Source organism: Mobula birostris, chromosome 9 (assembly GCF_030028105.1).
Source record: "Mobula birostris isolate sMobBir1 chromosome 9, sMobBir1.hap1, whole genome shotgun sequence".
Classification (NCBI taxonomy): domain Eukaryota; kingdom Metazoa; phylum Chordata; class Chondrichthyes; order Myliobatiformes; family Myliobatidae; genus Mobula; species Mobula birostris.
This window is the reverse complement of record NC_092378.1, coordinates 13,311,819-13,327,655: the sequence shown is the minus strand read 5'-3', so window position 1 is coordinate 13,327,655 and position 15,837 is coordinate 13,311,819. Positions and strand designations below refer to the sequence as shown.

The following is a 15,837-nucleotide window of genomic DNA, read 5'->3' as shown; positions in this document are numbered from 1 at the left end:
TTTTTAAACAAGGGAACAACATGAGCTATCCTCCAATCCTCCGGTACTTCACCCATGGATACCGACATTTTAAATATATCTGCCAGGGCCTCTGCATTTCAACACTGGTCTCCTTCATGGTCCGAGGGAATACCCTGTCAGGTCCTGGAGATTTATCTTCTCTGATTTGCCTCAAGATAGCAAGCACCTCCACCTCTTCAATTTGTTTAGATTCCATGACCTCTCTACTTGTTTGCCTTATTTCTATTGACTCCATGTCAGTTTCCTTAGTAAATACAGACACAAAAAACCTATTTAAGATCTCCCCCATTTCTTTTGGTTGCATATATAGCCGACCACTCCGATCTTCAGGATTGAAAGATTGATCTTTCCCAAGAGAGTACATGAAAATTCTCAGCAATTTTTTCCAATTCCACATATAATTCATTACAATGAATATTCTAAGCAAAAATGTGGATAATAGCTAGGATAGCTGGTAAAGAAATTAAATGTCACCCTATTTAAAAAATGAGAAATATGAATCATAGTTCAATAATTGAGATTTTCCAAAATGACTGAATAATTGAATAGGACTGGAAATGTGAGTTCAAAATAGTAACAGAGTTCTCTCTAATACCAATTCCTCCTGGTTTAGGGCAAATGAATCTATGCACACAATTGTCAACATGAGTATCTTATGACATTCAACAAACAAAAATCAGGGATCAAAGTACATCCACTTATTAGGTTCATATAACTATATACTGAATATGCATATCTGTGCCTGAGGAACTCTCTAAATGTACGTTTTGCTAAAATTATGCATGAATTACTGTTAACTTTATATTCACAGATTGGAAATTCCTGCATTTCTCCAAATCCTTTACATTAAAGGGAAAGTCCTGGCCTTTCAAAGACTCTCTGAAAAGTTCTAGTACAGCAAAACAGAGCTTTACATCCCAATATGCAGTGCCATGTTTGTGACTTGTCCATGGCAAGACTAAGTTGCACTTGTAAAACAAATAATAAAGAGGTATGTTAGAAGCTTTAAAATAAATCATGGAAAAAAATCATAGGTTACTAAAATGCAATTGATTCCTGCTCAAAATTCATTTTTTACAACCACCATCTCTTTTGCCTACCACCAATCTTGTTTCAACTCTGATAGTTTCATCCATGTCTGTCACTTCCACTTATGCCATATCTTTAACACAGAATTCCATTCCAAGTCTTTTCACAAAAATGAGTAAGGGAGCTTATGCAGACTCTCTTTGAAGAGAAGAAAGAAGCAGAGAAATGGCTAGAATTTAAATACTAAACTGTTTGAAGTCATGATAATACATAAAGTTGTTATATTTGGTCAGACAATAATCCAACAGTTTTGTTATCCTGCAGGATTGAGGATGGATATGAGTTGATATTATTGATGTCAAAGTTAAAGTAACACTAGTGAGCATAATGGAAATTAAAAACAAATGCTGATGCTGGAAATTTGAAATAGAAACATAATACTAGACCATAAGACCATAAGACAAAGGAGCAGAAGTTGGCCATTCGGCCCATCGAGTCTGCTCCGCCATTTTATCATGAGCTGATCCATTCTCCCATTTAGTCCCACTCCCCCGCCTTCTCACCATAACCTTTGATGCCTTGGCTATTCAGATACCCATCAATCTCTGCCTTAAATACACCCAATGACTTGGCCTCCCTGCTACCCGTGGCAACAAATTCCATAGATTCACCACCCTCTACTAAAAAAATTTCTTTGCATTTCTGTTCTGAATGGGCGCCCTTCAATCCTTAAGTCAAGCCCTCTCGTACTAGACTCCCCCATCATGGGAAACAACTTTGCCACATCCACTCCGTCCATGCCTTTCAACATTCGAAATGTTTCTATGAGGTCTCCCCTCATTCTTCTAAACTCCAAGGAATACAGTCCAAGAGCGGACAAACGTTCCTCATATGTTAACCCTCTCATTCCCGGAATCATTCTAGTGAATCTTCTCTGTACCCTCTCCAACGTCAGCACATCCTTTCTTAAAGAAGGAGACCAAAACTGCCCACAGTACTCCAAGTGAGGTTCCACCAGCGCCTTAAAGAACCTCAACATCACATCCCTGCTTCTATACTCTATTCCTCTAGAAATGAATGCCAACATTGCATTCGCCTTCTTCACTACTGACTCAACCTGGAGGTTAACTCCCAAGTCCAGTTGCATCTCAGAACTTTCAATTTTTTCCCCATTTAAATAATAGTCTGCCCATTTATTTTTTCTAACCAAAGTGCATAACCATACACTTTCCAACATTGTACTTCATTTGCCACTTCTCTGCCCATTCTTCCAATCTATCCAAGTCTCTCTGCAGACTCTCCGTTTCCTCAGCACTACCAGCCCCTCCACCTATCTTTGTATCGTCAGCAAACTTAGCCACAAAGCCATCTATTCCATAATCCAAATCGTTGATGTACAATGTAAAAAGAAGCGGCCCCAACACAGACCCCTGTGGAACACCACTGGTAACCGGCAGCCAACCAGAATAGGATCCCTTTATTCCCACTCTCTGTTTTCTGTCAATCAGCCAACGCTCCATCCACATATGTAACTTTCCCGTCATTCCATGGGCTCTTATCTTGTTAAGTAGCCTCATGTGTGGCACCTTGTCAGGCAGCAACTGTGGAGAGAGACACTTAAAATTTCAGGGTGAAGACTCTTCTCTGCTACTTTCAGAACTGGACAATCCAGCTGTAGGTTATTTACCCGTAATTTTGGCTAGATTTTTCTTTCACCATAAGCACCAATCGGACAGGGGTTTCCTACAGCCTTGCATTTTGCAATTGTTATGCTTCTTTGCTTGCCTTCTCTCCCTCTCTCTTTCTCTCTCTGTTTAACTATCCTAATTTCACAACTTTATGTTCTTTATTTGTGGGTGACTGTGTAAAAGAGGCTATGTAATATAGCAGAACAGTGCCAGTTTATCTTGTAATGCTCTCCCCCCAGTCCAGACCATAAGACAAGCCTGAATCTCTAGGCTAAACCAATCACCAATATATTTGATTCCACTGAGAGCTAAGTTTCAAAATGTGGTTGCTCCCTAATCCCTCCTCCTCCTGCATCATTATCCTTATGAGCTGTATCTTTCCAAGCCATGTGTGTTGATAAATATCCATTAGATGGCCTGTCTTTAACACCTAAGCACCTGAACACTTCAGCACCCTCCAACTGGAGTTATGAAGGTCAAACTATTTTATGGAGACACAAGAGACTTCAGATACTGTAACCTGGAGTGACATACAGAACTCAGAAGAAACTCGGCAGGTCTACAGAGGGAAACTGACAGTCAGTATTTCAGGATTTAACTGATTTATTGATATATCTTTCAAAATCAGCAGCCTAAAACACAAGGACCAGTGTTTAATCTCCATCAAGTTGGACCCTGGTCTACTTAATTGACCAGGCTTAACCACAATCTAAATACAAGAAAAAATATTTTTAGGGAGCAAGACTTTGATACAGTACTTCTGGCCCATGCACTACTACTCCTTTAACATAATATGCGTATAACTTAGTTATATTAAGATCTCCACTACTATATAATCCCTTCCTGCTGCCATTTGCTTAAAAAGATTAGACCTCCTGAGATTTGATTCTTGAGAGGATATAGCATTCTCACGACCACTTACAACCATCTTATGATTTACATTTGCTTCATATACTGGTAGGCTCAGAAAGGTCCGTCATCTACCTTGAACTAAATTACAGGTAAGGAAGAAAAAATCCTTTCTAATGTTCTGTACTGGTATTGGGAAAAACAGATGATACTCTCAATAGCTACATAATGCCATTTGTTTCTTTTAGTGTATTCAATACATTCATACATCATTTATAGTTTTTATGTATTTCTCTTTTCCTAAATTCTCTGGTACATATTAATTTCAAATTGGTCAATTCATCTTAACATATCTGCCAGTTTTCAATTCTAACAAAAATTTATATCAAGAACTTTAATTATTTTTTATGTTTATTTCAGATGCCAAATATTTTCAGTTACTTTTTGATTATTTGGGACATTTATGATTGGTCCAAAAAGAAGCAGTGGCTATTTATTCCCAATTACACTAAACACACAATGCCATTTATAGAAAATGTAAAGCCATCATGCTAAGACTTCATATATTTCAGGCTAAACCTCATATGGAAAACTGTGGACAATTCTATCCACCATAACTGGAGAATAAGTAAAGGTCTTAGTAAGGTTACAGAGAGATTTGTCAAGATGCCCCAATTATTGGAATTTAGCTCCATCAAGGGGTTGAAAACAGAAAGTTTTGGTAGGGTTTACAGACCAATAAGACCAGAATACTATAATATCTAGGAACAGAATTAGGCCATTTGGCCCATTAAGTCTGCTCTGCCATTCAATCATCAGATTTTTTTCCCTCTCAACCTCATCCTTCCCCCATAACCTTTAACCCTTAGCAATCAAGAACCAATTAATCGCAACCTTAAAATATACCTAATCACTTGGCCTCCACAGCCTTCTATGACAATGAACTCCACAGATTCACTACCCTTTGGCTAAAAAAAAACTTCTCATGTCACCTCTAAAGGTACTTCTCTCACTCTGAAGCTGTGGCCTTGGATCTTAGATTCTCCTCTTCATGTACACCAGCAGTCCCCAACCACCGGGCCGCGGACTGGTACTGGGCCGCAAAGCATGCACTAACGGGCCGCGAGGAAGCTATATCTCTGCAACGAATGCAACGAAAACGAAACTGCGGAATAGACTGGACATAAGGAACCCCGTTCGAGTATCGCTGTCTCCCATCACCCTTCGGTAGGACCATGTTGTTGTAGGAAAACAAGCCCAGGGCTCCCACTGATTCAGCGATATTGGTGTGTTGCAATGATTTTATATGTTCATACGGGAAAAATGTGCTGCGTGTTTAATATCCAAGCGTTACTTAAAATGTTACGATGCTATTGACTTATATAACCATATAACAATTACAGCACGGAAACAGGCCATCTCTGCCCTCTAGTCCGTGCCGAACGCTACTCTCACCTAGTCCCACCGACCTGCATTCAGCCCATAACCCTCCATTCCTTTCCTGTCCATATATCTGTCCAATTTTTCTCTGAATGATAATATCGAACCTGCCTCTTCCACTCCTACTAGAAGTTCGTTCGACACTTACTTCAAGCTCCCCTGATAATTGACATCACTATATTCATGCGAGGAAAATACGCGCTGTGTGTTTAATATTAAATTCGTTAGATAAACTCTTTTAGAAATGAAACTGAGTGTATTAGACACTTATCATCGATATTCCGGTCATGATTAATACCCCCCCCTTCCAAACAGAATCGCCAAAAACAATTTGTAGAAAGAAATCATACACGCTTGCCAAATCACGCATGCGCACTAGTGCCTGCGCAAGGCTTCATGGTCATTGTAGTCTTTCTCGGGGTAAACCCAGCGTATTTGACTGCTACTCTTGTCCGTTGGCAACCCTACCGCCACCGCACCCCCCCCCCCCCACCGGTCAGCCGATCCGCAAGAATATTGTCAATATGAAACCAGTCCACAGTGCGAAAAAGGTTGAGGACCCCTGATGTACACTATATCCAGGTTTCAAGCAGATCCACTCTTTCTGAATGCCATTGAGTATAGGCTCAGAACCATCAAATGTCTCTCATATGCTAAGCCTTTCTTTACTGGGATGATTCTTGTTACGTTCTTCTGCACCCTATCCATAGTCAGCACATGTTCCTTTGGATACAAGGCCTGGCATGTAATCCATCCAGTCCAGGTGACTTATATACCCTCTGGATTTTCAGTTTCCCCAGCATCTTCTCCTTAAAAATGGCCACTACATTCACCTTTGCCCCCTGACACACTTGAACTTCTGGCATGTACCTGTGCCTTCCATTGTGAAAACTGGCACAACTGAAGGTGGGGCAAAGTCAAGACGGCACTAAGCAGCGACTTCTTTGCTTGCATCTTTGGAAACCGCTCTATTTCTATCTTTGATAGTTCTTTTTTCCTTTTTCAGGGTGTGGGTTCTTTTGAAAACTCTGACTCGGTTCTTTGCAAGAATGGGACCTGCTCTCAGGGCCTCATGACCGGCTGCTTTTTGATATCCAAAGGACACGGCCTGGAAGACAAGTGCACCTTCAGGGTTCCAGAATTTTGTGGCTCTGGGGATCATGCTGAAGCATCGCAGAAGACACGGAATATCAGGTGCAGCGGGTTAACTGCCAAGGGTTATGTGTCCTGAGAGCCTTTTTGGTGCCAATTCTCTGGGTACCGAGTTCAGTAAAAGCGACGTAACGAACTTCTAACATCGTAAATCAGCGAGTTGTTTGTTATATCTCCCCTCTTGCTGTAAAATGGGGACACCTCTTTTTCCCTTATTTGGAAGGGAGAGAGTTTGTGGTACTTCAAATTACCGGGTGAATGAGTACTTTTTGGGATACTGCATGTCTGTGTCTTTATTGACGCTTTGCTGCATGCTTGAATGCTCGGTGGAGGGTGCTGATGGTTTTTTGCTGGTGGGGGTTATTGCCTTGCTGCTGCTTCTGCATGGGAGGGGGAGTTGGTAGGGGCAGGGGCTTTGCGGTTCTAATGTTTTAACTGTCATTCATTCTTTGGGGCACTTCTCTAATCTCGTGGATATCTGTGAAGAAAAAGAATTTCAGGATATATATTGTATATATTTCTCTGACATTAAATGTACCTACTAAAACCTTTTGAAATACCTATTCAGTCCCTCTGTCATTTCTTTGTTCCCCATTACGACTTCTCCAGCGTAATTTTCCAGTGGTCTAATGTCCACTCATTCCCCTTTCTTACCTTTTATGCTTTTAAAAAAACTTCTGCAAACTTCATTTATACCATTGGCTAGTTCACCCTCAGCTTCTCCCTCTCTATTGCTTTTCTAGTTGTCCTCTGTTGGTTTTTAAAGGCTTCCCAAATTTCTAGCTTCATATTAATCTTCGCTGTATCGTATAGCTTTTCATTTTATTCTATCCCTGACTTGGTTGCCTTATCCTCCCCTTAATATGCTACTTCTTCCTTAGAATGAAATTTTACTGTTTCTCCTGAATTGCTTGCTGGAACTCCTACCATTACTGTTCCACTATTTTCCTTACTAGAGTCTTCTTCCAATCAGCTGTAACCAACTCCTCCCTCAAGCTTGTGTAGTTATCTTTACTCAACTGAAATATTACAGAGATTAAGAACTTAAAGTTTAAAATTACCTAGAAGTGAAGAAATTTTTTTCAGTTAGAGCTTTCAGAATCTGGAATAGCCTATCCAAAAAACAAGGTGGACACCAATTCCATAAATAGTTTTAACAGAAATTCAAACAAGTGCTTGAAGATGAGGTATCTGCAGTGTTAAGGATAAAAGTGGACATGAGGTGCCAAACACAACTGGTCTCTCAAATTGTTAGCACAGGTATGATAAGCTAAATGATACAATGATTTTTTTTATACAATACTATGTCAACCTAAATTTCACTAATTTGACTCAAAAATCAAACTAATTGGAAAATCTAGAAAAATTCAGCAAGAAATACTTTGAACAACATTATTGACTGGGCTTTCTGTAAGAAGTGAGTTTATTCTAAACAAATGCTAAAAGCAGAATTGTGAAAATTGGCTGTGTGTCAGTAACAGAGAAATAACCCTCTACCAGAAGGAAAGAATTTAGCATCATGCAATTGGAATATGAATGCTCTGTACATGCCATGAAAGAAAATTCATCCAAGCATAAAGCAGGATGTAGCTTTAATTTTTGATATGCACAGAAAGTGCTTAAACTCGAAGTTGCTCTTTTAAATAGCATCAAAAATTGATATTCTGCAACCTTTATTCATTCTACAAGGTTGTTATGTCACTTCAGATTGAAGCATCACTTTACTAATATAACTTCATACTTTTTTTATATAACATTTGCAAGATATGTTTAAAATAATGTATAGTTTTTGCAGCAAGGTCAACTTCATTTTGCTCTTTGAGAAATCAAAATGTAATTCTTTTGATTCTTTGTGGAATAGATCATCTTCTACAACCAGGCTTCTGAAGCAAAATTCAGTAGTGTGACGGAACTTGAAAACTGAAGGTAATCTTATCTTTGAAGAACCTTACCAATTTTTAGCCCATTACAGTCCAACAACATTGTACACTGAATAAGTAATCAATTGTTGCATACATAAACACAAGAGATTCTGCAGATGTCATACATCTTGAGCAACACATAAGATTTTGAAGGAATTCAGCAAGTCAAGCAGACTTTGAGGAGGAAGACCTGGGCTCTGGCAGTATGGAGGAGAATAATCAGCTGACATTTCAGGGTGAAACCCTTCCTTAGGACTGGAAAGCACAAAGATGTTGCATATTACCAACAATTAACATGAAAATTATTCTCCATAATTCAGCATACTGTAATCTCCTGATCCAAATGCCTCCCTTATCCTTGTTCACAATTAAGCTCAGAGAAGAACACTGATTTGATAAATTTGTATTGGATCACATATAAAAACTAGTACCAGGGATAGTTTAATAATAAAGCATTAACGAATGGAATATACTGTAAAAGGCTACCTATTTGAGGAGTAATGATGACTGCAGTTTATGACATCAAGAGCATATCTAGGTTCCCAGGTAGAACTGAAGTTTAAGTACAACCCATAAATAAATAAATAAATCCAGTGCAAGGAGTAATCCTTGACACAAAGGAAGATCATTATGGATAGTGGAAAGCTAGTATTCTAATTTTATGATATTGCTATAGCACTCCCTAAGAGGAAGTAAGTTTCTCTAAACATCCAACTGCTTTATTAATGAAAGTCATTCCTGCTTCGAATAAGATGTAGTCTGCATTCAAGCATGGGATGTCATGTATCAGAAAACGTTCATACCTCAGAAACATCAAGCAGTGATCATTTATAAAAGGACAATGACAACATGGTAGTTTTCAATCAAGTTGTATACAAAAAAAAAAAGAGACAAATTCTTCATCACAGTTATGTCTGAAATGTAAAATGAGATAAGTTATCTGATCATTCATATAGTCCATTTGACTGGAACTGCTAATTAAGCCCAAATAATGGTGATTTTACTTTTTGGATTCATGGCAATTAGGGCCTAAGTGGCCAGTCACATTCCACTTTAACTTTCCAAGCCAGCAACAAAAGGAAACTTTCATTCCATGGATATGAATCAATATGGACTAGAAATAAGAACAATGTGGTCTAAAAATTGTTGAGTGCCCTCCAAAGACAATAATATGATGTTCTGATTATGAGCTTGTAGTTAACAACTTTTAAGCGGCACTCAAATTCAAGACTTTGCACAATGCACTGAAGATCACATGTCCAGAATTTTGTGACTAGAACAGGGAAGTTGAATGTAACAGAAGGCCATAGGGAAGGCTCACTGATGCCTGAAGTTCACTGTAGCGACAGACCAGGTAGCAAGGACCCAATCAAAGCATGTATGCGGGAGCGAAGTGATTCATGTTGCAGAATATCTAATGTTGGTGTCCGGAGGGATGGAAGTGTGGAAGAAGAGAAGTGAGGTAGAGTTAGTTGCTGGACATTGAAGACCTAATTACAAGCTGAAATTATGGAGAAAGGTGGTGATGTGGGGTCAATTATCAAGCATCTTTGGAAAAGATAGTGTATATTGTTGGGGAATCTCAGTACTTCAAAATTTTGATAATACTGCTCTGACTTGGGTTCCACTAGAAGTGCCTGGTTGAATGTTCAGAGTAGCTTTGAAATTCTGCATTACAGTCAACTCTGTAAACTATCTAGTCCAGATCTGTATCCCTAAAAAGGTGCAGCACTCAAATTTCAGGCCACCCCGCCACACTGGTCTTTTGTCTCATACAGGTTTAATAAATTTTAATAATTTTTGTATTTTTATTTGGCACATTTGGTGACCTGGTGGTATTTTGACCTTGTAATTTCAAATATTAAACTATTAGAAGTTTACTGAAAACTAAGTTAATCTTTCCAATGCCCCTGCAGCACACCAAGGACAGCTATTATACAAGGCAATACACATAGAACACACAGAATTCACAAATTCTTAGCATTTCACATGAAGTACAACGCAAAATTGAAACAATGTCAGTGTTAAAGTGTATAATCTCTCAAAGAAAGCAGAAACTTCCATTTGTATAGCTTGTTATTCTAATTTCAAGGAACAACAGTATTTCAACACTAAATTACATTTGCAATCAAATTTCATCAAAAATACACAATACAAACTATTTGACGATAACTTTGGTTCTTGCACATTAACTAAGTTTTTTTTCAATATTTTATAACACATGATTAGCCAAGCGCTGCCTTCAGAGTGCAAAGTTTCATTCCAGAATCTGAAAAATGACTGCTGAGGCCATATGGGTCCTCTGCATCAGGTAGAGAGGAGGGATAGGGACAGGAAGCTGGAAGGTGGGTAGTTTGGCATGTGGTGGTGCATTCCATTCGCCACTTATTAAGCTTTTGTATGGTTTTCTGTAATAACTTAAATGCTCCTTCTCCACTTTGGATTTAAAAGTAAGACAAATGCCTGAGCGGTTTAAGTTAAATCCAATATATTAATCCAATATTATTGCATCAGCAAATCCAGTGATAAATTGAGAGGCTTGCACAAGTAATATGCCTAAAAAGTGAGTGCAATGACACTAACTTTTGCCCCATATTTCCATTTATGAACACAAAACATTTTAATAAAGTTTATTTAGAGTTAAGAGATACAACTTCATCATCTGAGGCAACTAAATAAGCAATAAGAATATTACAACAACAAACTAGCAATGAAGTTTATGGTGCAGAATCAGAAAGGAATGAGTCAGTGGGTAGGGAATTGATGATGGGTTCTGAATAAAATGGCTGTGGTCTCTTCTGTATCAAGTTGGAAGGATATTTCCAACATATCCCTCTGCAACTGCATTCTAGACTTCCTGACCAACAGACTGCAAACAATAAGGATAAGCAACAACACCTCTGCTCAGTTGTTTTCAACATTTGTGACCCACAAGGCTACATTTTCATTCTCCTACTATATTTCCTATGCACTCATGACTAAGTGGCCAGATTCTGCTTTAACTCTATCTACCAGATTACAGGTGATTCCACTTTGGGCTTTATTTCAAATAACAATGAGTCACAGCACAGCAAAGAGATAGCAAGCTTAGTAACAAGGTGCCATGACAACAACCTTTCCCCTCAATGTCAACAAAACAAAGAAGTGACCATGACTTCAGCAAGGGGGTAGTGCACAAGTGCTTGTCTACATCGACGGTGCTAACAAAGAAAGTGTTGAGAATTTCATGTTCTTAGGACTGAGCATCACCAACAGCCTCTCCAGGTACAAACACATCGACACCACAGCCAAGGAAGCTCACCAATGCCTCTGCTTCTTCACAAAGCATGTCTCCATTGATCCTTACCAACTTTTACTAATGCACCACAGAAGCATCCTATCTGGATACATTATAGCTTGACTGCCCTTGATCACAAGAAATTGCAGAGAGTTTTGAATATAGTTCAGCACACCACGAAAACCAGCCTTCCCCCCCATGGACCCTGCCTATACTTCTCACTGCCTCAGTAAAGCAGCCTGGATAATTAAAAACCTCACCAACCCAGGGATGTTCTTTTCTCCCCTCTTCCATCTAGCAGAATATACAAAGGCTTAAAAGCACATACAACAGGCTCAAGGACAAGTTCTATCCCACTGTTGAAATGCTTGCTAGTATGCACCCTTGACCTCACAATCTACCTCGTTATGACCTTGCATCTTATTGTGTACCTGCATTGCACTTCCTCTGCAACTCTTAGTTTATTCTGCATTCTGTTATTGTTCTACCTTGTTCTACCTCAGTGCACTGTGTAATGAATTGATCTATATTAATTGTATGCAAGACAAGCTTTTCACTGTACTTCAGCAATAAAAAACCAAGCCTTATATTTCTGCTCATTCCTACAACTGTTGGACATGTTAAAACAATTCTAGTTTTCTCCTTTTTAACTCATGAAACTGGAAACTATGATGCAGTAACAATCATTGGAACTTAATTTAGATGCAAGTTCTCATTTAATGACTAGAGGCATTATTTCTTTTTTTGATGACATGCACAGTGGGATATTTTTGGTTGTCCAGAGACTTTAATGCATGCACTATGCACAGAGCTTAATAATCCTTGTTCAAATGCATAACAAATTTAAGACTCTAACAAATTCTAATGCTAATTTTAACACAAAGCAATATATGTACTTAAACAGCATAAAAACATCACGTAATAAACAATGGTAAGCACAAGCAACATTAAATATTTCCCACTTGACAGGTAGATAGAGAAATGCAAAATAATGATTCCGTGATTTCTTGAAATGTGATCTGTGCGAGTGTCACTTTCCTGTTGGTTGTGAAGACCCACAATTTTTCTCCTGGGTAAGCTACTTACCTTCTCATCTAAAGCTTTATGGTGTTCAAAAAGTGACTTTAGTGCCTTCAGAACCTCAACTTCACTGGAAACTCCTGAAGGAGACTGTGCCTGTCTTTTTACTACTGTCATTCTCAGTGATCGTTCGTGTCTTGACACAAGACATTCCAAATGTTCCAACAAAAGCTGAAAGATACAGTAAAATATTAGATTTGCTCTGTTCTTTAATAAACATAATTGATTTTGATCTTAAGTACACTTATAAGTACCTTTAATAACACTAGGTTCATATTTATTTTTGCCTCTTCCATCTTAAGATATTTTTCCAAACATCATTTTATAATTTTACTCATGTCAATTCTTTAAATAATTTGGTATTTACATGAAACATTATTTTTCTCCATTCCATAAATAGTAGGAATCGTAAACAAAACAGTCCCTTGTTAAACACCTTCCTTAGAAACATGCTTATTCTACTTGAACATTGTCTTTTGTCTACACCTCTCAAACTGTTTTGCTTCACGTTTTTAAAGCTCCACTAACTGCATATGCAATATCAATACTGCCAAAAGTTTCAAATACAGGTGTCCCCCGCTTTTCGAGCGTTCGCTTTACGAAACCTCACTGTTACGAAAGACCTACATTAGTACCCTGTTTTCGCTAACAGAAGGTGTTTTCGCTGTTACGAAAAAACGCGCGAAAAAAATCAGCGCGCGATAAAAGGCAGCGCGCGCCCCGAGCAGCCGCTCTCCCCCGGATTTGGAACGGCATTTTAGCCGGCATTGCTTTAACACATGCCTGTGAGCAGCCATTTGCAAGATGAGTTCTAAGGTATCGGAAAAGCCTGAAAGAGCTTGTAAGGGTGTTACACTTAGTGTAAAACTAGACATAATTAAGCGTTTTGATCGTGGTGAACGAAGCAAGGAAAAAGTGAGTTTGGCTTGTGGAAGCTGACGAAGATCATGTTGAAGAGATTTTGGCATCCCATGACCAAGAACTGATAGATGAAGAGCTGATGCAATTGGAAGAGGAAAGGATAACAATCGAAACCGAATGAGTAATGATAAAGTACGACTTTAATTTTGAAAGGTTATGTCAGTTTAGGGGATATTTGCAGGATGGTTTGAGTGCTTACAAAGAACTGTACGATAGAAAAATGCGCGAGCTCAGCAGTCAAGCAAGCCTTCCACATCAGCCACAGCAGACGACGAACCTCGACCTTCAACATCGAGGCGGGCAGTCATAGGAGAAGGTGAGCTGTCTGCCCTGATGACAAGATGACACCCCAGTGTCCCACCACCCCAACACCCAGGCCACGGACAGATACCGATTCGCGGAGAATGCAGCAGTAGCCGGGAGACACACAGCACATCTTTAAGAAAAAAGCCAAAATAAACATGCTAATTAATTAGGTACCGCCCGGCAAGTAATTGTCGGCCCAGATCAGAGGTGATGCAATCGGCACTGATCTGGGCCGACAATTACCTGCCAGGCGACACCAAATTAATTAGCATGTTTATTTTAGCTTTTTTCTTAAAGGTGTGCTGTGTGCCTTCCAGCTACCCCAGCATGCTTCGCCGATCGGTATCGGTTTGCTGCCCAGAGGGTCGGGGCCATTGCACCACCCAAACTCCGACGACTCAGTCTAACACAGCATCATCAGTGTGCTCTGCGCTGTCCCGATTCCGGTTAGTGATACCACACTGTACATACATTATTTCTACTTTATATCGGCTGTGTATTTTTAGGTGTTATTTGGTACGATTTGGCAGCTTCATAGCTTAAAGGTTACTGGAGAGCGCTTGCGCCGTGTTTTTGCCGACGGCACTTGCATGAGATTTTTGCTACAGAGGACAGTTCAGGCAATGATTGTGAAAAAGTATTTCTACTTTATATAAGCTGTGTATTTATCATATCATTCCTGCTTTTACTATATGTTACTGTTATTTTAGGTTTTATGTGTTACTTGGCAAGATTTGGTAGGTTATTTTTGGGTCTGCGAACGCTCACAAAATTTTCCCATATATATAAATGGTAATTGCTTCTTCACTTTATGACATTCTGGCTTACGAACCGTTTCATAGGAACGCTCTACCTTCCGAAGGCGGGGGAAACCTGTATGGGATTTCACCAAATTAACTGACATGCTCCCTCTAAAATTCTGGTGGAGTTCTATACCTGGTGAAGAATCTAAGAGACTACTAATAGTTATTATCAGAACTTCTGCTAACTCTCTGTAAAGGAAATGAAGAGATGGGACAAATGGACATAGAGAACTGAAAGGTGAGTTCAGAATTGTTGGTGGAGATGGACAGAATCAAAAGCTGGGTTGTCAATTAGCTAAGGACAACTAAGTCTTGCAGTTGGTTACTTTTTAATTCAACTTTATGGGAGCAGTGCCAGCAGGAAATAGGTGTTTCTTGTCCAATCTATCAAGGAAGCCAGCAAGCCAATTAGCACTCAGGGAACTGGCAATACATGGTGAATGTATGTACCAGAGAGTTCAAAAATAGATAATAAGAAATTGGCAAATATCTAGAAATATTATGCAATAAAAGACTGCCAAGATCAGATGAAATATGTGGATATGAAGATGACAAGTGTCACTATTTAAGCAAAGGAAAATGACAGAACTTGTAGGCGAATGAAACAAGGAGGAAAAAAAATTTCCCTATAATGCTGTCATCAGACTAATAATCTGGTTTGGACAAACCATGGAATATAAGTTAGCCACAAGTCCTAGAGTAAAGTACAAGGATTAGCTCACTTTGTTGTCTGTCCTGCTGATATGTTGGTCTAACAAAGAAAAACCTCAGCTTTGAATGAAAGAACAGCAAAAATATATTTGAACCTACATGAATAAATATTGCTGAAACTTCAGGTTTGCATTTCTTCCCAAATAATGAGTAATAACAATATCTCAGTTACATGCTTAGATAGCTTACTCTTGTGTTATTTCTCTCAGCTTTGAGTTCAGAAATTTCCTCTTCTTTTTCCAACAGTTGTTCTCTGCATACATTTAGTTCTTTTGTCAATGCAGCAAACTCCTGTTAAAAATGGAAAAATTTAGAATATTAATACATGGCTTACTTTCGTGAACACAATACATACAATAATATCTAAAAATTTCTATTTTGGATAATACATGGGAAAATTATAAAAATACTAAAAATATTTAAGTCATTTAATGAACTGCAACAGAACATTTATGCAAGCTCTCCTTTATGTTTAGGCCACTTACCTTATATTGCTTTTATAAAATAAGTGGCCTACACACAAAGGAGAAGCTTGCTTAAATTTTACATTGTAGTTCATTTTAACAGTGGTGTTTCATCAAGTGACAGTTACACAGTTTACTGATAATTTCACTTGGCCTTCCTGTACATCCTCAGCT

General features: G+C 38.8%; 1 protein-coding gene across 1 annotated transcript in view; it reads right to left on the bottom strand.

The window, feature by feature from the left end:
- ppfia2 (PTPRF interacting protein alpha 2) overlaps nucleotides 1-15,837 on the bottom strand; it is a 349,121-nt gene that overhangs the window by 173,424 nt on the left and 159,860 nt on the right. Inside the window, exons 2-3 of the mRNA XM_072269332.1 lie at nucleotides 15,389-15,490; nucleotides 12,465-12,629 (exon numbers count right to left, since the gene is read on the bottom strand). Coding sequence (XP_072125433.1) covers nucleotides 12,465-12,629; nucleotides 15,389-15,490 — 267 coding nt within the window. The remainder of the gene's footprint in view (nucleotides 1-12,464; nucleotides 12,630-15,388; nucleotides 15,491-15,837) is intronic.